This window comes from Pristiophorus japonicus, chromosome 4, assembly GCF_044704955.1.
Source record: "Pristiophorus japonicus isolate sPriJap1 chromosome 4, sPriJap1.hap1, whole genome shotgun sequence".
Lineage (NCBI taxonomy): Eukaryota > Metazoa > Chordata > Chondrichthyes > Pristiophoridae > Pristiophorus > Pristiophorus japonicus.
This window is the reverse complement of record NC_091980.1, coordinates 153,369,043-153,390,693: the sequence shown is the minus strand read 5'-3', so window position 1 is coordinate 153,390,693 and position 21,651 is coordinate 153,369,043. Positions and strand designations below refer to the sequence as shown.

Below are 21,651 nucleotides of genomic sequence, written 5' to 3'. Positions count from 1 at the left end.
GCCCCTGTATAATATACTGTGTCCTCTCTCTCCAGTAATGTTCCTGTATAATATACAGTGTCCTCTCTCTCCAGTAATGCCCCTGTATAATATACTGTGTCCTCTCTCTCCAGTAATGCCCCTGTATAATATACTGTGTCCTCTCTCTCCAGTAATGCCCCTGTATAATATACTGTGTCCTCTCTCTCCAGTAATGCCCCTGTATAATATACTGTGTCCTCTCTCTCCAGTAATGTTCCTGTATAATATACTGTGTCCTCTCTCTCCAGTAATGCTCCTGTATAATATACTGTGTCCTCTCTCTCCAGTAATGCTCCTGTATAATATACTGTGTCCTCTCTCTCCAGTAATGCTCCTGTATAATATACTGTGTCCCCTCTCTCTCTCCAGTAATGCTCCTGTATAATATACTGTGTCCCCTCTCTCTCTCCAGTAATGCTCCTGTATAATATACTGTGTCCCCTCTCTCTCTCCAGTAATGCTCCTGTATAATATACTGTGTCCCCTCTCTCTCTCCAGTAATGTTCCTTTACAATACACTGTGTCCCTCTCTCCCCGCTCGTGCTGCTGCACAATACACTGTGTCCCCTCTCTCCCCGCTCGTGCTGCTGCACAATACACTGTGCCCCTCTCTCCCCGCTCGTGCTGCTGCACAATACACTGTGCCCCTCTCTCCCCGCTCGTGCTGCTGCACAATACACTGTGTCCCCTCTCTCCCCGCTCGTGCTGCTGCACAATACACTGTGCCCCTCCATACCCCTGCATATGCTTATCATGAAAGCTGCAATTGACCGGCAACCACCGAAGGCTGTTGGTGGAGTGAGTTGCAGATTTCCACTCCCTCTGTGTGATGCCACTAACCCTCAAACAGATCGCTGACATCTCCATCCAGGCTCAGAGCTGAAGAGCGTGCTGGTGTCTGCGAAACTACCCCAGCGAGACTAGGAGGAAGTGTGGGTTGCATAGTGACAGCATATCTTCCTCTGACCCTAGTTGCAGGAGTTGGTGGATGCAGCCGATGAGGTCCTGCACAGGTGTACAATGCATCAGAGTGCTGCCCTGCAGGGCAAGCAGCAGGCAGTGGTGGAGAACTGGGAGAGCCTGAGGAGTAAAGTGGACCAGCGGAGGGAGGATTTGGAGCAAGCCTGTAAAATCCAACGCTTCCTGGCGCAGGTGAGTACAGACAAGCAATGAGCGAAAAACCTAACGGCAGAAAATGGAAAAAAAGACTTGCATTTATATAGAGCCTTTCACAACCTCAGGACATCTTAAAGTGTTTTATAGCCAACAAAGTATTTTTTTGAAGTGTAGTCACTGGTGTAATGTGGGAAAAGTGGCAGCCAATTTGCGCACAGCAAGCTCCCACAAATAGCAGTGTGATAATGACCAAATAATCTGTTTTTCGAGGGATAAATATTGGCCAGAACACCAGGGACAACATCCCTGCTCTTCTTCAAAATAGTGTCATGGGATCTTTTACATCCATCTGAGGGGGCAGACCGGGCCTCGGATTAACATCTCATCCGAAAGACGGCACCTCCGACAGTGTGGCACTCCCTCAGCACTGCACTGGAGTGTCAGCCTAGATTCATGTGCTCAAGTCCCTGGACTTGGGCTTGAATCCACGACTTTCTGACTCAGAGGCGAGAGTGCTGCCCACGTCAACTGGCTGGGTCTGGTACGGTCACAGCTGGCAACACTCCAAGGTAACAAAGTACCTTGAAGGGAGCAGACCTTCAGCAAACCACTAAAGGCAAAAGGCGAAAATCATTCATTGTTGCGGGGACTCTCGACCTTGTAGCACTGTGGAAGTACTTTCACCACACGGACTGCAATGGTTCAAGAAGGTGGCTCACCACCACATTCTCGAGGGCAACTAGGGATGGGCAACAGGTGCCAGTCTTACCAGCGACGCCCACATTCCGAGAATTAACATAATTTCAGTATTGCAACAATCCTGTTCCTGACCCATTGATGGAGTGTGCTTACTGCAGTGGAGCAAAATATTCAAAGCTCACCTTAAAAACAACGGGTTAATGAGTGGAAAGATTCGAGAAGCTGGGCTTAATCTCCTCAGACCAGAGAAGTTTAAGGGGAGATTTAATAGAGGGGTTCAAAATTATGAAGGGGTTTTGATAGAGTAAATAAGGAGAAACTGTTTCCACTGGCAGGCGGTTCGGTAACCAGAGGACACAGATTTAAGATAATTGGTGAAAGAACCAGAGGGGGGGCGATGAGAAGATATTTTTGTTGTGATCTGGAATGCATGGTGGAAGCAGATTCAATTATAACTTTTGAAAGAGAATTGGATAAATATTTGAGGGAGAAAACATTTCAGAGCTATGGGAAAGAGCAGGGGGAGTGGGACTAATTGGATAGCTCTAGTATAATATATTTGTTTCATGGGTTCTTTGCTTAAGAATGTATAGCAACACATTGCTATTAAGAAGTAGTTGGTTTATTAGCAAAGGTTTAACAGTCACACTACACATTACCAGTTCATCCACCAGGCTCACAACCACCTGCCTCATCGTGGATCCCCCGAACCCAACTGGCTGGGGTTTTATTGAGTCTTGTGAACATCACGTGACTGGCTAAGCCACTCCCAACGCAACAGCTCTACAACAATTTTAAGTTGAAACAGTAATCAAGTGCCCCCTGATTAAAGGGACACTAAAAGTAACACATTGAACAAATTAAACTTTGGACGTTAAACAAATCAAATTAAAATTTGGTTGCCGGAGGTGATGATGCACTTCAGTCCCTCCGGCGCCCACCTCTCGCGGAAGGCCGTGAGTGTATCGGTGGACACCGCGTGCTCCATCTCCAAGGGCACCCTGGCTCGGATGTAACCGTGGAAGAGAGGCAGGCAGTCGGGCTGAACGACCCCCTCGACCGTCCGCTGTCTGGACTGCTGCCTAACCCCCTTGGCCATGCCCAGGAGCAGCCCTACGAGGAGGCCTTCCGACCTGCCCACTCCCCTCTGCACAGAGTGTCCAAAGATCAGGAGCGTGGGACTGAAGTGCAACCAGAACTTGAGGAGCAGCCCCTTCAAATACCTGTGAGCATACTCTCGAGTGCACACATTACATCTACCAAGGAGCCAGCACAGGCACAATGGGTCGAATGGCCTCCTTCTGTGCAGTGTGATTCTATAAATTATTTTTCATACATAGCCTGACGGTCATTTATATCCCGGTGTCCTTTAAAGTCCAGGTTAATAATTGAGATCTTCTTGAGTGTAATAGTTTGTGTTTCTACTCACACAGTAGCTACTTTTGTTTCTGTAGTCCAAATGATGGAATAGCTCTGTACACCGCACTGCATCAATTCAGCCGAGAGATTTGTGCCGGTTGGTGCAGTTGCTGGATGTTCAGTTACATCATTCTGATCTGCAAGTTCGACAGTAAAGTCACTCGTGCACAAAATAACACTTCCAAAGTCAACTTGGGAGGGAAAGGGTTTAGTGTGGAGGAGGATTCATCAGGGAAATAGGCACCAGGTCTTCTCACACTGTATTCCTGAGCCTATACGCACCGCACTGTCCCTTTCCCATGTACATTCTGGGCTTTGCATCTCCTAGGTGCGGGATTACTTCTCCTGGTCAGCTGGACTCATGAGGGAGATGAAAATGGAGGAAACAACTCGAGCTGGTTCCATGACCGATTTAAAACGGACCCAACATCAACAGCTTCGGGCTGAAATTGATGCCCGGGAGAAGACCTTCAATCAACTAGTCAGCCTGGGCCACGAGATCCTGCAGGAGGACTCCTCCACCTCCAGCAATGTGAGAAACTGCTCCCTGCTTCATCTTTCTGCCTTCCTTTCCCTTCTTCCCTTTCTTCCTCCCTCTACATTCCTCCTTTCTTCTGTTCCCTTTCTCTATCCCTTCTCCCTCCATCTCCCCCCCCTCTCATTCCACCCCTCTCCTTTTCCTCTTCCTCCCCTCATCCTCTTTCGTTCCTCCTCATTTCCTCACTCAATCTGCATCACATTCCTCATCTCTCATCTTCCCCTCTCACATCCCTCTCCCACCACCTCCTCTCATCTCTTTTCAACCTTCTTCCCCACGCCCACTCTCACCCCCCCCACTCTCGCCCCCCACTCTCGCCCCCCACTCTCGCCCCCCACTCTCGCCCCCCACTCTCGCCCCCCACTCTCGCCCCCCACTCTCACCCCCCCCACTCTCACCCCCCCACTCTCGCCCCCCACTCTCACCCCCCCCACTCTCGCCCCCCACTCTCGCCCCCCCCACTCTCACCCCCCCCCACTCTCGCCCCCCCACTCTCACCCCCCCCACTCTCACCCCCCACTCTCACCCCCCCCACTCTCGCCCCCCACTCTCGCCCCCCCCACTCTCACCCCCCCCACTCTCGCCCCCCACTCTCGCCCCCCACTCTCACCCCTCCCACTCTCGCCCCCCACTCTCGCCCCCCCCACTCTCACCCCCCCCCACTCTCGCCCCCCCACTCTCACCCCCCCACTCTCACCCCCCCCACTCTCACCCCCCCACTCTCACCCCCCCACTCTCACCCCCCCACTCTCGCCCCCCACTCTCACCCCCCCCACTCTCGCCCCCCCCACTCTCGCCCCCCACTCTCACCCCCCCCACTCTCACCCCCCCCACTCTCACCCCCCCCACTCTCACCCCCCCACTCTCGCCCCCCACTCTCACCCCCCCCACTCTCGCCCCCCCACTCTCGCCCCCCACTCTCGCCCCCCCCCACTCTCACCTCCCCCCACTCTCGCCCCCCACTCTCACCCCCCCCACTCTCACCCCCCCACTCTCGCCCCCCACTCTCACCCCCCCCACTCTCGCCCCCCCCACTCTCGCCCCCCCCCACTCTCGCCCCCCACTCTCACCCCCCCCACTCTCGCCCCCCCACTCTCGCCCCCCCACTCTCGCCCCCCCACTCTCGCCCCCCCACTCTCGCCCCCCACTCTCACCCCCCCACTCTCGCTCCCCCCACTCTCGCTCCCCCCACTCTCGCCCCCCCCACTCTCGCCCCCCACTCTCGCCCCCCACTCTCGCCCCCCCACTCTCGCCCCCCACTCTCGCCCCCCCACTCTCGCCCCCCACTCTCACCCCCCCACTCTCGCTCCCCCCACTCTCGCCCCCCACTCTCGCCCCCCACTCTCGCCCCCCACTCTCACCCCCCCCACTCTCGCCCCCCACTCTCGCCCCCCACTCTCACCCCCCCACTCTCGCTCCCCCCACTCTCGCTCCCCCCACTCTCGCTCCCCCCACTCTCGCCCCCCACTCTCGCCCCCCACTCTCGCCCCCCACTCTCACGCCCCCCACTCTCGCCCCCCACTCTCGCCCCCCACTCTCACCCCCCCACTCTCGCTCCCCCCACTCTCACCCCCCACTCTCGCCCCCCACTCTCACCCCCCCCACTCTCACGCCCCCCACTCTCGCCCCCCCACTCTCGCCCCCCTACTCTCGCCCCCCTACTCTCGCCCCCCTACTCTCGCCCCCCTACTCTCGCCCCCCCTACTCTCGCACCCCCCCACTCTCGCCCCCCCACTCTCGCCCCCCAGTCTCGCCCCCCCAGTCTCGCCCCCCCCACTCTCGCCCCCCACTCTCGCCCCCCCACTCTCGCCCCCACTCTCACCCCCCCACTCTCGCTCCCCCCACTCTCGCCCCCCACTCTCGCCCCCCACTCTCGCCCCCCACTCTCACCCCCCCCACTCTCGCCCCCCACTCTCGCCCCCCACTCTCACCCCCCCACTCTCGCTCCCCCCACTCTCGCTCCCCCCACTCTCGCTCCCCCACTCTCGCCCCCCACTCTCGCCCCCCACTCTCGCCCCCCACTCTCACGCCCCCCACTCTCGCCCCCCACTCTCACGCCCCCCACTCTCGCCCCCCACTCTCACGCCCCCCACTCTCGCCCCCCACTCTCGCCCCCCCACTCTCGCCCCCCACTCTCACCCCCCCACTCTCGCCCCCCCACTCTCACCCCCCTACTCTCGCCCCCCTACTCTCGCCCCCCTACTCTCGCCCCCCTACTCTCGCCCCCCTACTCTCGCACCCCCCCACTCTCGCCCCCCCATTCTCGCCCCCCCAGTCTCGCCCCCCCAGTCTCGCCCCCCCCCACTCTCGCCCCCCCCCCCCCCCACTCTCGCCCCCCCCCCACTCTCGACCCCCCACTCTCGCCCCCCCACTCTCGCCCCCCACTCTCGCCCCCCCACTCTCGCCCCTCCACTCTTGCCCCTCCACTCTTGCCCCTCCACTCTCGCCCCTCCACTCTCGCCCCCCCCTCTCTCGCCCCCCCACTCTCGCCCCCCTCACTCTCGCCCCCCCCACTCTCGCCCCTACTCTCTCGCCCCCCACTCTCGCTCCCCCCACTCTCGCCCCCCCACTCTCGCCCCCCCCACTCTCGCCCCCCCACTCTCGCCCCCCCACTCTCGCCCCCCCTACTCTCGACCCCCCTACTCTCACCCTCCTACTCTCACCCCCCCACTCTCACCCCCCCACTCTCACCCCCCTATTTTCACCCCCCATTCTCGCCCCCCCCACTCTCACCCCCCCACTCTCACCCCCCCACTCTCAGCCCCACGTCCTTCTGAACACGAACATTTCCCAATCTCTCACTATTTTAAAAATACTCTGCTTTTCTATTTTTCCTACCAAAATGGATAACTTCACATTTCTCCACATTATATTCCATTTGCCATGTTGTTGCCCACTCACTTACCCTGTCTATATCCCCTTGAAGCCCCTTTGCATCCTCCTCACAACTTACATTCCCACCTAGCTTTGAATCATCAGCAAACTTGGATATATTACATTTGGTCCCCTCATCCAAATCATTGATATAGATTGTGACTAGCTGGGGCCCAGCACCGATCCTTGTGGTACCCCACTAGTTACAGCCTGCCAACCCGAAAATGATCTGTTTATTCTACTCTCTGTTTTCTGTCTTTTAACCAATCCTCAATCCATGCTATTATATTACCCCCAATCCCATGAGCACTAATTTTATTAATAACCTCTTGTGTGGCGCCTTATTGAATGCCTTCTGAAAGTCCAAATACACCACATCCATTGGTTCCCCCTTATCTATTCTTCTAGTTACAGCCTCAAAAACTCTAACAGATTTGTCAAACATGATTTCCCTTTCATAAATCCATGTTGACTCTGCCCAATTTTATTATTATTTTCACAGTGTCCGGTTACCACGTCCTTAATAATAGCATTTTCCCAACTACTAATGTCAGGCTAACTGGTCTGTAGTTCCCTGTTTTCTCTCGCCCTCCTTTCTTAAATAGTAGGATTACATTACATGTACCTCTCTCATCCCCCCCTCTCATATGTACCCCCCTCTCACACTTAACCCCCCCATACATACCCCCCTCTCATACATACGCCCCTCTCATACATACCCCCCTCATATGTACCCCCTTCTCATACTTACCCCCCATACATACACCCCCTCATACATACCCCCCCTCTCATACGTACCCCCCTCGCACACTTAACCCCCCCCATACATACCCCCCTCTCATACTTACCCCCCCATACATAACCCCCCCATACATACCCCCCTCTCATACATACCTCCCTCTCATACATTCCCTCCTCTCATACATTCCCCCTCTCATACATACACCCCTCTCATAAATACTCCCTCATATACCTCTCTCATATCCCCTCATGCTCACCCCTCACACACCTCTCTCATTTCCCCCCCCGCCCCCAATCCGTCTCTCATACACTCCCCTCATACACCTCTCTCATCCCTCCTCCTCATAGCCCCTCCCCCATTGCTCACCCTCCCTGTCTAGCAGTGCTATCCGCCCCGGTCTAATCTCTCGGTTCTGGTGTTCTGTAGATCAAAGATAAGGTCCATGGCCTGCAGGAGGAGAGGTCGGGCCTGTACCATCAGTGGGAGCTGAAGAAAGGCTGGCTGGAGAGGATGTACCTGGAGCAGGTTTTCTACAGAGATATCGACCACATGGAGAAGATCATGAATTCTCAGGAGGTGGGTGAGGTCAAAGGGGGAAAACGGAAGGTGGGACTGATCCCTAAACCAATCCGTGGAAACTTTCCACCGGCTCCGCGACTGGAGGCGGCCGGAGCTCATTTCGAGCCTGCTCCTCTTTATAACACCGACATTGATTCAGTTGTTGCGAATTACCCTCGTCTCCTGAGAGGCCCACAATTCTCACTCACTTTGCAACGAGCACTCCCTGCTGGTCGAGTGGATTCCACCCTCCGCCCCATGGTGACCCTGTGCCAGCCTCCCGACACATGCTCAGAGCGTCCGCGGGACCTTTCAAACACACCCTGACCGTGCTCACAGAGGTACATCTCAGGGCCCTTCAAACACAGCCTGACCGTGCTCACACAGAGGTACATCTCAGGGCCCTTCAAACACAGCCTGACCGTGCTCACACAGAGGTACATCTCAGGGCCCTTCAAACACACCCTGACCGTGCTCACACAGAGGTACATCTCGGGGCCCTTCAAACACACCCTGACCGTGCTCACAGAGGTACACCTAAGGGCCCTTCAAACACACCCTGACTGTGCTCACAGAAACAGATACAATCCTGGGGCCCTTCAACACACCCTGAACGTGTTCACACAGAGGTACAATCCTGGGGCCCTTCAAAAACACCATGAACGTGTTCACACAGAGGTACAATCCTGGGGCCCTTCAAAAACACCATGAACATGCTCACAGAAACAGATACAATCCTGGGGCCCTTCAACACACCCTGAACGTGCTCACAGAGGTACATCTCGGGGCCCTTCAAACACACCCTGAACATGCTCACAGAAACAGATACAATCCTGGGGCCCTTCAACACACCCTGACCGTGCTCACACAGAGGTACATCTCGGGGCCCTTCAAACACACCCTGAATGTGTTCACACAGAGGTAGAATCCTAGGGCCCTTCAAACACACCCTGAACGTGCTCACACAGAGGTAGAATCCCACAGTGCAGCTGGTTCACAACTTGGCTGTGGGACAATCGGCAGTGACTCACGTTTCCAGCAGCATCCCAGCGTGTGCATAGCCCTCGTGTCCTCACCCACCTTGACCAGCCTGCTGACGGCTTCAGAAATTGTCCAGCACCAAGTGGCTAATAGTGGCTACCTGTTGCTGTGGAGTGCCCAGAATTGGTGCGAGAAGCAGGCACACCCATCTCACGGATACCAGTCAGTAAATGGCTGTTTTCTTAAAAGCATTATTAAAACACTTTACATGCAGTATGATACGTCCTTACTATACAGTATAAATGCATACGAGACCCATGCTTGAGAGAAGGTCAGTCTGTCCTTAGCACTCAAGTCATGGAAGTGGGTGGAGCTTCCCCTTTTATCTCTGAAGGTCCAGGTTAGGAGTGTCTCCCACAAGTTCACCACCTTGTGGTCATTGTTCTCACAGTGTACAACTTAGGTCAGATTATACATGGGTTACAATGCTGGTTGAATACATGACATCACCTCCCCCCCCAAAGTCTTATTGGGATCACAGGTTGAGTCTCTCTGGTGGTTTACGCTCCCTGGTAGAGCGCCTGAGTTGGGGCTCCGGATGTTGGGCGCTGGCCTGAGTGTCTGCTGTTTGCGGTGCCTCAGGCCTATCCAGACTGCCCACAGTGACTGGGCTCTCCTCCCTTTGGTTCCTGTGTTCGGTCACCTGTGGTGGAGTGAACTCTATATCGTGTTCTTCCTCTGCTTCTTCTATGGGGTTGCTGAACCTCCTTTTTGTTTGATCCACATGTTTGCGGCAGATTTGTCTATTGGTAAGTTTAACTATCAGAATCCTATTTCCCTCTTTGGCAATCATAGTGCCTGCGAGCCATTTGGGCCCTGCAGCGTAGTTGAGGACAAAAATCGGGTCATTTACATCAATACATCGCCCTCTCGCATTTCTGTCATGGTAGTGATATTGTGACTGGCGCCTGCTCTCGACAATTTCTTTCATGGTGGGGTGTATAAGGGATAATCGGGTTTTGAGCATCCTTTTCATTAGCAGCTCTGTGGGTGGAACCCCTGTGAGCGAGTGTGGTCGGGATCTGTAGGCCAACAGGAGGCGTGATAAGCGGCTTTGTAGGGAACCCCCTTGGATTCTGAGCATCCCCTGTTTGATTATCTGCACTGCTCGTTCTGCCTGGCCGTTTGAAGCCGGCTTGAACGGTGCCATTCTGACATGGTTAATTCCATTGCCTGCCATGAAGTCCTGGAATTCAGTGCTTGTGAAGCACGGGCCATTGTCGCTGACCAAGATGTCCGGTAGACCGTGGGCGGCGAACATTGCCCGTAGACTTTCTACCGTGGCAGAGGATGTGCTTGAATTTAAAATGTCACACTCGATCCATTTGGAGTAGGCGTCTACTACAACCAAAAACATTTTCCCCATGAAAGGACCTGCGTAGTCCACATGGATGCGTGACCATGGGTTGGCGGGCCAGGGGCTAAGGGGGGCTTCCCTGGGCACATTGCCTAGCTAGGCACACGTGTTGCACCTGCGAACACAAAGTTCCAGATCTGCGTCTATCCCTGGCCACCAAACGTGTGACCTGGCAATTGCCTTCATCATGACAATGCCTGGGTGCTCATTGTGGAGTTCTCTGATGAACACCTCTCTGCCCATCTGGGGCATGACTACGCGGTTTCCCCACAGTAGGTAATCGGCCTGAATCGAGAGTTCATCCCTGCGGCTGTGAAATGGTTTAAATTCCTCAGGGCATGCCCTGTACGTGGCTGCCCAGTCCCCATTCAGGACACATTTCTTGACTAGAGACAATAGCGGGTCTCTATTTGTCCAGACTTTAATCTGACGGGCTGTCACAGGTGAGCCTTCGCTTCCGAAAGCTTCAACAGCCATGACCATCTCAGCAGCATGCTCGGTAGCCCCCTCAGTGGTGGCTAGTGGGAGCCTGCTGAGTGCATCGGCGCAGTTTTCGGTGCCCGGTCTGTGCCGAATTGTGTAGTCATAGGCGGCTAACGTGAGTGCCCACCTCTGTATGCGGGCCGATGCGTTTGCATTTATGGCCTTGTTGTCAGCCAAAAGGGACGTTAGGGGTTTGTGATCTGTCTCCAGCTCAAATTTCCTGCCAAACAGGTACTGGTGCATTTTCTTTACCGCATATACACATGCTAGCACCTTTTCTACCATCCCGTAGCCCCTTTCTGCCTGGGACAGAATTCTGGCGGCATAAGCTACCGGCTGTAACTGACCCTTGGCATTGACATGCTGCAACACACACCCGACACCATAGGATGACGCATTGCACGTTAACACAAGTTTCTTACATGGGTCATATAGCGTTAATAGATTGTTGGAACATAACAAATTGCGTGCTCTATTAAAAGCCCTTTCCTGGCTGTCCCCCCAGACCCATTCGCGACCTTTGCGTAGAAGCACGTGTAGCGGCTCTAGCAGCGTGCTCAATTTGAAAATTACCAAAATAGTTCAGGAGCCCCAGGAACGAACACAGCTCTGTCGTGTTACGGGGTCTGGGTGCTCTCTGGATCGCTTCCGTCTTGGACGCAGTAGGGCTGATCCAGTCTGCTGCTACCCTCATCCCCAGGAATTCTATCTCTGGAGCTAGGAAGACGCACTTCGCCTTTTTCAGTCGCAGCCCTACCCGGTCCAGTCTGCGTAGCACCTCCTCCAGGTTGTGGAGGTGTTCTTCAGTATCGTAACCCGTAATGAGGATGTCGTCCTGAAAAACCACCGTCCCTGGAATCGACTTGAGGAGGCTTTCCATATTTCGTTGGAAGATCGCGGCGGCCGAGCGAATCCCGAACGGACATCTGTTGTACTCAAACAACCCCTTGTGTGTCGTGATGGTGGTCAGCTTCTTCGACTCACTCGCCAGCTCCTGGGTCATGTAAGCTGAGGTCAGGTCCAATTTTGAAAAAAGTTTGCCACCGGATAGCGTTGCAAAGAGGTTCTCCGCTCTCAGTAGCGGGTACTGGTCTTGGAGTGACACCCGATTGATGGTGGCCTTGTAATCACCACATATCCTGACCGACCCATCCGCTTTGAGCACCGGCACAATCGGGCTCGCCCAGTCACTGAATTTGATTGGCGAGATGATGCCTTCCCTCAGCAGGCGGTCCAATTCACATTCTATCTTTTCCCGCATCACATACGGCACCACTCTGGCCTTGTGGTGTACTGGCCTGGCGTCCAGGTTTATATGAATCACTACCTTGGCCCCCATGAAAGTGCCAATGCCGGGTTGAAATAATGAGTCAAATTTGTCCAGGATCTGTGAGCATGATACTCGCTCCACAGAGGAAATTGCATTGACATCGCCCCATTTCCAGTTCATGACAGCAAGCCAACTCCTCCCCAGTAGTGCGGGACCGTCCCCCGGGACAACCCAGAGTGGCAGCCTGTTCTCCGAATCTTTGTGGGTCACGACTACCGTGGCGCTGCCTAGTACCGGAATGATCTCCTTTGTGTATGTCCGTAGCTGTGCATCAATCACCGATAATTTTGGCCTCCTGGCCTTGGATGCCCACAACTTTTCGAACTGTTTGATACCCATCAGGGACTGGCTGGCCCCCGTGTCTAGCTCCATTGATACTGGGATGCCATTGAGGAGCACTTTCATCATTATCGGTGGCGTCCTGGTGCATGAACTGTATACGTGCTCCACATGAACTCGCTGAACTTCAGCTTCCAGCGATTTCCCCCAGTGTCCATTTCTGCAATTTCTGCAGGTATTTTGCTCATCTCTGCAAACTCCGGCTGAGTGTGTGCCTCCACGCCTCCAACATGAGCTGCTGTTTGAAACAAAAGGTCCCTTGCCAGTCGATCGTCCCTGACTGCCCCTGTGACTGTCCTTGAATGCGCCATTAACAGGTGTTGATGGCCCCATTACTGGCCGCATTGTCCCTTGCAATGGCGTGAATCGCCGTTCAACTTGCCATTGTCTCTGTTGAACTCCCCCTCTGACTACATGTTGGCGCATGCTCGATTGCCCTTGTCTGTCTGGAGAACTGTGTGCTGCTTTAACAATGTTGAATCTCTGTCCCAACCATTCCTTAACACGGTACCTCTCGTCTGTTCTGCTAGTGGCCATGCTCGCGTGGTTTCAATCCCAGTTTCTCGTCACCATTGATACATCCTTACTATACAGTATAAATGCACACGAGGCCCATGCTTGAGAGAAGGTCAGTCTGTGAACTGTCCTTTATTCCTTTGCACTCAAATTATGGAAGTGGGTGGAGCTTCCCCTTTTATCTCTGAAGGTCCAGTTTAGGAGTGTCTCCCACAAGTTCACCACCTTGTGGTCATTATTCTCACAGTGTACAACTTAGGTCAGATTATACATAGGTTACAATGTTGGTTGAATACATGACATCAGTACTTTCATATTTTGAGTATTATATGAGTATTATATGAGTATTGAGTGTTACAGTTTAGATGGGAGGTCGGTGATTACTAATCAATTTGAAAAGGAGTCCTTGAAGCAAAAAGGTTTGAGAACCACAGCCCTAAACAACTGAGAGTGCCACTTCCTACACTCTGCCTGTTCGCAATTCAGGCCAGACAGAGTAACAGGAATCCCACATAAATGCACTGACTTTAAAGACACAAATCAAACTTCAGTGCTTGGGCTGTGGATGTTCTGTGCAGGGCAGTGCTGTCCCTGCAGTCACAGACACGGGGTGAATTTTAACCCCTAAAACTGGGTGGCTTTGGTTCCGGTCAGATGTTAAAGTTACAGTGAATCTGAAGCCTGCCCCAACCCACCCACTTCCAGGTTTAACGGAGGCGGGGATGGAGGGCGGTCAAAAGCATTCACAGGCTTTTCAATGTAAATAACCGTGCACGCGTGTCGAGGAAATATTCAGCTGAAATTAACTCAGGCGGAGACTTTCAGAAGTGCACTTCAAGAGAATTTATTTTAAAAAGCAAGATATATCTCGGAGAGCCTGCTTGGACCGTACCAAGGCAAAACTCTGTCGTACAAGCAAATTGCACTTATCTTTATACAGAAATTGAATACAGAAATAGAAAAAGAATCTTATTCATTCGTCCCGCGAGTACAAAGGTCGTCTCGGGAGGTACACACTCTATCTGTCTTTGCATAGTTTCTCTCTGTTCACAGTCTGATAAGCAAAGGCAAAAGGAGACTCCCTTTTAATACCAGATGGTCACCTAATTGCATCTCTAAGTTTCAAGGCTAAAAAGCGTGGCTATTTTTCTAGTCTTATTATTTCTTTAAGCATAGCAAAAAACAGAATTTAACCCTTCCCTCTAAATTAAGCCAGGTGTTCATAGATTCTTTCTTCCACAACGCGCAAAACATTGAACGGGCCGCACAGTCTGTCAACGGGCCCGTGCACCAATAAAAAATTACAGACGCACCAACGTTAGCGACCTCGATCAGGCCAACATCTCCAGCATTGAAGCACTGACCACACTCGACCAGCTCCGTTGGGCAGGCGTCATTGTCCGCATGCCTGACATGAGACTCGCAAAGCCAGCTACTCGGAATTCCTGCACGGCAAACGAGCCCCAGGTGGGCAGAGGAAACGTTTCAAGGACACCCTCAAAGCCTCCCTGATAAAGTGCAACATCCCCACCGACACCTGGGAGTCCCTGGTCAGAGACAGCCCTAAGTGGAGGAAAAGCATCTGGGAGGGCACTGAGCACCTCGAGTATAGTTGCCGAGAGCATGCAGAAATCAAGCGCAGACAGCGGAAGGAGCGTGCGCCAAACCTGTCCCACCCTCCCCTTCCTTCAACGACTGTCCCATCTGTGACAGAGACTGTGGTTCTTGTATAGAAACATAGAAAATAGGTGCAGGAGTAGGCCATTCGGCCCTTCGAGCCTGCACCACCATTCAATAAGATCATGACTGATCATTCCCTCAGTACCCTTTTCCTGCTTTCCCTCCATACCCCTTGATCCCTTTAGCCGCAAGAGCGATATCTAACTCCCTCTTGAATATATCCAATGAACTGGCATCAACAACTCTCTGCGGCAGGGAATTCCACAGCATAACAACTCTCTGAGTGAAGAAGTTTCTCCTCATCTCAGTCCTAAATAGCCTACCCCTTATCCTTAGACTGTGTCCCCTGGTTCTGGACTTCCCCAACATCGGGAATATTCTACCCGCATCTAACCTGTCCAGTCCCGTCAGAATCTTATATGTTTCTATGAGATCCCCTCTAATCCTTCTAAACTCCAATGTATAAAGGCCCAGTTGATCCATCTCCTCATGTGTCAGTCTGCCATCCCGGGAATCAGTCTGGTGAACCTTCGCTGCACTCCCTCAATAGCAAAAACGTCCTTCCTCAGATTAGAAGACCAAAACTGAACCCTGCTCCGATACTCAAATCCCCTAGCTATGAAGGCCAACATACCATTTGCCTTTTTCACCGCCTGCTGTACCTGTATGCCAACTTTCAATGACTGATGACCCATGACACCCAGGTCTCGTTGCACCTCCCCTTTTCCTAATCTGCCGCCATTCAGATAATATTCTGTCTTCGCGTTTTTGCCCCCAAAGTGGATAACCTCACATTTATCCACATTATACTGCATCTGCCATGCATTTGCCCACTCACCTAACCTGTCCAAGTCACCCTGCAGCCTCTTAGCGTCCTCCTCACAGCTCACACCGCCACCCAGTTTAGTGTCATCTGCAAACTTGGAGATATTACACTCAATTCCTTCATCCAAATCATTGATGTATATTGTAAAGAGCTAGGCTCCCAGCACTGAGCCCTGCGGCACTCCACTAGTCACTGCCTGCCATTCTGAAAAGGACCCGTTTATCCCGACTCTCTGCTTCCTGTCTGCCAACTAGTTCTCTATCCACGTCAGTATATTACCCCCAATACCATGTGCTTTGATTTTGCACACTAATCTCTTGTGTGGGACCTTGTCAAAAGCCTTTTGAAAGTCCAAATACACCACATCCACTGGTTTTCCCTTGTCCACTCTACTAGTTACATCCTCAAAAAATTCCAGAAGATTCGTCAAGCATGATTTCCCTTTCATAAATCCATGCTGACTTGATCCGATCCTGTCACTGCTTTCCAAATGCGCTGCTATTTCATCCTTAATAATTGATTCCAACAATTTCTCCACTACTGATGTCAGGCTAACCGGTCTATAATTACCTGCTTTCTCTCTCCCTCCCTTTTTAAAAAGTGGTGTTACATTAGCTACCCTCCAGTCCATAGGAACTGATCCAGAGTCGATAGACTGTTGGAAAATGATCACCAATACATCCACTATTTCTAGGGCCACTTCCTTAAGTACTCTGGGATGCAGACTATCAGGCCCCGGGGATTTATCGGCTTTTAATTTCCCCAACACAATTTCCCGCCTAATAAGGATATCCTTCAGTTCCTCCTTCTCTCTAGACCCTCAGTTCCCTAGTACTTCCGGAAGGTTATTTGTGTCTTCCTTCGTGAAGACAGAACCGAAGTATTTGTTCAATTGCTCTGCCATTTCTTTGTTCCCCATTGGATTGTTCAGTCACCTGAGAACTCACTTTTAGAGTGGAAGCAAGTCTTCCTCGTTTTCGAGGGACTACCTATGATGATGATGACAGGGAGCATTGGTGATGAGGCCTTGCTTAAACCTTTCATCTGAAGGGCAGCTCCTCTGACAGTACAGATTATGAGTTCAGACTACAGGGTGGAAGTTGAACCCACAACCTTCTGATTGAATGGGCATTGCCAAGCCAAACTGACAGTGGAGTCGTGATGGTATTTAATTTGTAATGGCAGCATTGTGAGTGACGTTAAAAGATTGTCGGGCCGAAACTTCCGTCTTGTGTGCCCAGGCTGCAAAATATTTTTTGCCTGGGCGCGGCGGTAACAGCACCACCACCCCCCCCCCCCCCCCCCCCCGGCAGAATTGGGCGGGGGTTTTGTGGAGGCGCCACGAGGCGGTGCCTCGCTCCTGCCGAAAGCGCTCCACTCGGCTGTGCACAGCAATGATGACGTTATCACCGTGCGCTGCGCCCCGATACCACCACGGAAGTGAAATTCGGCCACGTACCTTCGTACCCTCACTTACCGTCTGCCGGTGGCTACACTATCTCAGGCTGGATGGCGGCAGTCTGGGCCGGCTGGGTGATGGCCAGCAACAAGTGCAATGGCGGAGTGTCAGTGGTGGGATCAGGAATGCTGGCATCCTGAGAGAGGACAGCAGGTTCTTGATCCACTGACCCAGTGTCACTCCCCGGAGCAGCACCTCAGCATCTCCACCAATCTGTTGGAGCACTGTTTGGTGGCCTGCTGTGACACCGTGAGATACCTGGTGGACTGCGTTGGACGCAGCAATGTTGGAAGCTGTCAGAGCACACGTGACATCAACCTGAGACTGCGTGAGAGCAGTCTGAGCTTCCATGCCACCAACCATTGTCTGCATTACAGCACTGAGACGTTGAGTTGCTTCTGCCTGTGCTGCAATGGAAGTTGCCACATCGCCCATGTCACGCCTCATGAGGTCTGGATCCGCATGGTCTCTCTGGGAGTCCACCATGATGAGCTCCATGGTGTGAGCAGAGCTCTCTGCAATGCTGGAGGCGGACTCCTCCACGCTCCTTGCCATAGCGGAGAGGCTCTCGGGCACCCGCGCCATTGCACCCATCTTCTCGGAATGGATGGCCCTCACCCTTTGTGTGAATGCCTCCCATCAAGGTCCTCATCTGAGTCCTGTATAGCAGAACTTGCACGTGAACTCTTCCCCCGGGGAGCTGGCTCTCAAGGTTCCCTTTCGCCCTGGCCTTGTTGCAGCCTGCTAGCCTCAGTGTGTGACATAGTACAGACCGCTCTACTAGCCTAATCTCTAAAGAATGGGTAGTGCCAATACATGAACTGGTGCCTGCTGGTGAGAGAAGCAATGATGCAGTGCTTGGCTCCACCTCCTCCTCTTCCTCTCCCTCCACAATGTCTTTGGGGGGGGGGCTCAAGTGCAGGATGGACAGCTTCTGCCTAGTTATCTGAAAGTATAAATGGCACAAGACTCCCATTATTTTGTATCAGTCTTTACGGTAGAGGACAATAACAATATTCCGACAGTGGATAGTCAAGGGGCTATAGGAGGGGAGGAACTCAACACAATCACAATCACTAAGGAGGTGGTACTCAGTAAGATAATGGGACTAAAGGCAAATAAATCCCCTGGACTGGATGGCTTGCATCCTAGGGTCTTAAGAGAAGTAGCAGCAGGGATTGTGGATGCATTGGTTGTAATTTACCAAAATTCCCTGGATTCTGGGGAGGTCCCAGCAGTTTGGAAAACTGCAAATGTAATGCCCCTATTTAAAAAAGGAGGCAGACAAAAAGCAGGAAACTATAGACCAGTTAGCCTAACATCTGTGGTTAGGAAAATGTTGGAGTCCATTATTAAAGAAGCAGCAGCAGGACATTTGGATAAGGCAAAGTCAGCGTGGAAGGGAAGTTATATTTGACAAATTTGCTGGAGTCCTTTGAGGATGTAACGAACAGGGTGGATAAAAGAGAACCAGTGGATGTGGTGCATTTGCCAGAAGGCATTTGACAAGGTGCCATATAAAAGGTTACTGCACAAGATAAAAGGTCACAGGGTTGGGGGTAATATATTAGCATGGATAGAGGATTGGCTAACTAACAGAGAACAGAGAGTTGGGATAAATGGTTCATTCTCGGGTTGACAACCAGTAACTAGTGAGGTGCCGCAGGAATCAGTGCTGGAACCCCAACTATTTACAATCTATATTAACGACTTGGAAGAAGGGACTGAGCGTAACGTAACCAAGTTGGCTGATGATACAAAGATGGGAGGAAAAGCAATGTGTGAGGAGGACACAAAAAAATCTGCAAAAGGACATAGACAGACTAAGTGAGTGGGCTAAAATTTGGCAGATGAAGTATAATGTTGGAAAGTGTGAGGTCATGCACTTTGGCAGAAAAAATCAAAGAGCAAGTTATTATTTAAATGGAGAAAGATTGCAAAGTGCCGCAGTACAGCGGGACCTGGGGGTACTTGTACATGAAACACAAAAGAATGGTATGCAGGTACAGCAAGTGATCAGAAAGGCCAATGGTATCTTGGCCTTTATTGCAAAGGGGATGGAGTCTAAAAGCAGGGAAGTCTTGCTACAGCTATACAGGGTGTTGGTGAGGCCACACCTGGAATACTGCGTGCAGTTTTGGTTTTCATATTTACGAAAGGATATACTTGCTTTGGAGGCAGTTCAGAGAAGGTTCACTAGGTTGATTCCGGGGATGAGGGGGTTGATTTATGAGGAAAGGTTGAGTAGGTTGGGCCTCTAGTTATTGGAATTCAGACGAACGAGAGATGATCTTATCGAAACGTATAAGATTATGAGGGGGCTTGACAAGATGGATGCAGAGAGGATGTTTCCACTGATGGGAGAGACTAGAACTAGAGAGCATGACCTTAGAATAAGGGGCCGCCCATTTAAAACTGAGATGAGGAGAAATTTCTTCTCTCAGAGGGTTGTAACTGTGGAATTCACTGCCTCAGAAAGCTATGGAAGCTGGGACATTGAATACATTTAAGACAGAAATAGACAGTTTCTTAAAAGATAAGGGAATAAAGGGTTATGGGGAACGGGCAGGGAAGTGGAGCTGAGTCCATGATCAGATCAACCATGATCTTATTGAATAGCGGAGCAGGCTTAAGGGGCTGATAGCCTACTCCTGTTCCTACTTCTTATGTTCCTATTAAGGTGAGAGGAATGGAGCAAGGAATGCATACAGTATCAAGAGCTGGAAAGTGATAAAGCATTCTGGTGTGGGGGGACGTGGTATGAGAGAAGGAGAGGGGATACCTTTGTTGCCGCCAGCGGGGTCGATGTCTCCGCCGGGCACGGCGCCCACCACCTACAGCCCCAGCATTCGCTCCTCAAGGTCAGAGAGGGGTCACAGATCAGGTTCTCCTCCTCCGGTCCACTGCTGCTCCAGTCTATGATGTGCCATCTTGGCCTGCAAAAGAAAGGAATTGGTGTGAGTAAGAGTCCAGAGGCTGGAATTCCTGGTCCTGTCCGCCTCTGTTTTCTCTCCAGAGGGGCGGCAATGGCGGCGGTGAGCTGTTCCGGGCGAGCGGCCAGCTTCCAGCGCCTCCCCCACCGCCAGGGTTTTCGGGGCCTGTTTCGGTGAGACATGGAGCATTACCGCCCGGGAGAGGCGAGCTGGTGAGCAATGCCCCTGGTTGTGACACCGGCTCGATTTGTGACTCCTGCCCGACCCGTATGCCCCGCAGCGCCCCCTGGTGGGACCGCCTGGGAAAGCGGGCAGTCCGACCTATACCGGCCGCAGTGAGGTCAGTAATGTCCACCGCGGGTAAGTGTGATTGGTTTTATTTTATTTTTTGCAATTTATGTTGTGCGGTGTCGGCTATGGATTGGGAATGTTTTGGGTGGAGGGTTTTTTTCTCCCTAGGCCTCTCTCAGGGCGCTCCCAGGCCGGCTGTTTAGCTCGGGATTTTCACTTGCTCATCCGGCCTAGCGCCCTGAGAGAGGTGTGTAACGCCTCCCTTAGCGCCCCGCCCCACACTCAGGGCCCAGCTGACCAATTTTGCTGACTGAGGCGCAAACTGTTCCCGGGCGCAGACTTTACCGCCCCGAAATCAGCAGAACGGAAAATCCAGCCCCTGCAATGTATGTGGATGATATGCCTGCCGTGGCTGAATAGCTGTGAATGTAAGCAAGGCGTGAGATGAGGGTGTGAGTATCTGCAGATGCTCGGTGGTTGGGTGGTGGGGAAGTGTTGGTTTGCACAGTGTGTACAGGCAGAGGTTGGGAGGCTGGTATTGAGGAGGTGGGGAAGTGCTGGTTTGCACAGTGTGTACAGGCAGAGGTTGGGAGGCTGGTATTGAGGAGGTGGGGAAGTGCTGGTTTGCACAGTGTGTACAGGCAGAGGTTGGGAGGCTGGTATTGAGGAGGTGGGGAAGTGCTGGTTTGCACAGTGTGTACAGGCAGAGGTTGGGAGGCTGGTATGGAGGAGGTGTGGAAGTTTGTAATCACCTTCACCACCCGACATCGGTCATTGAATTTCTTGCGGCACTGGGTGAGGCTTCTTTGCACCTCCGTGCTGGCCCACACCTCCCGGGACACCTCTTGCTGCATGGCCTGGAAAAACTGCAGTGATGGTACCTTCCCAAGGCAGGGAACAGGGACTGCCTCCGGGAACATTCAGCCCAAAGCTGCTTTTGTCATCTTGCAGATTTCAAACGGAGTGAAAAAGAATCTTTGTTGAGCTGTTAGCCCCAGAGTAAGATGGGAATGCATTTGAAAAAGTCCCCGAGGTGTGCACAGCCAGGGTTTAGTCTGAATTACCTCCAACAAAAAAAGAACAGGGAGAAAAATGTGCAGCGAATTGAACAACCACCCCTACAGTTTCTGCGCATGCTCATCATTCAGAGAGCACGGGTGAGTGGTGACAGTTTGTTGGCTGCAGGAGGAGGTCAGAAACAGTGCAAATTTAATATCGCTTAATGGAGCACGTGAGGCATTTCATATAAAAGTGCACGGAGGGTTAGGAAGTAAAAGCTTGAAAGGCACGACTCCTTAATCCAGCAGCTCAGCACCAGTCCGGTGTGGCCATTGACACACAAGGTGTCTGCACCACATCGCTGCCACAAGTGACTTCATTTTGGCAGGAAGACCTTGCAAAGCTTAACTTTCAGTCCTGATTTTTTTGC

The 21,651-nt window shown here is 52.4% G+C and overlaps 1 protein-coding gene across 1 annotated transcript in view; it reads left to right on the top strand.

Annotated features, from left to right (window-relative positions):
- sptbn5 (spectrin, beta, non-erythrocytic 5) overlaps positions 1-21,651 on the top strand; it is a 635,480-nt gene that overhangs the window by 277,606 nt on the left and 336,223 nt on the right. The window contains exons 34-36 of the mRNA XM_070878655.1: positions 994-1,173; positions 3,584-3,787; positions 7,836-7,985. Coding sequence (XP_070734756.1) covers positions 994-1,173; positions 3,584-3,787; positions 7,836-7,985 — 534 coding nt within the window. The remainder of the gene's footprint in view (positions 1-993; positions 1,174-3,583; positions 3,788-7,835; positions 7,986-21,651) is intronic.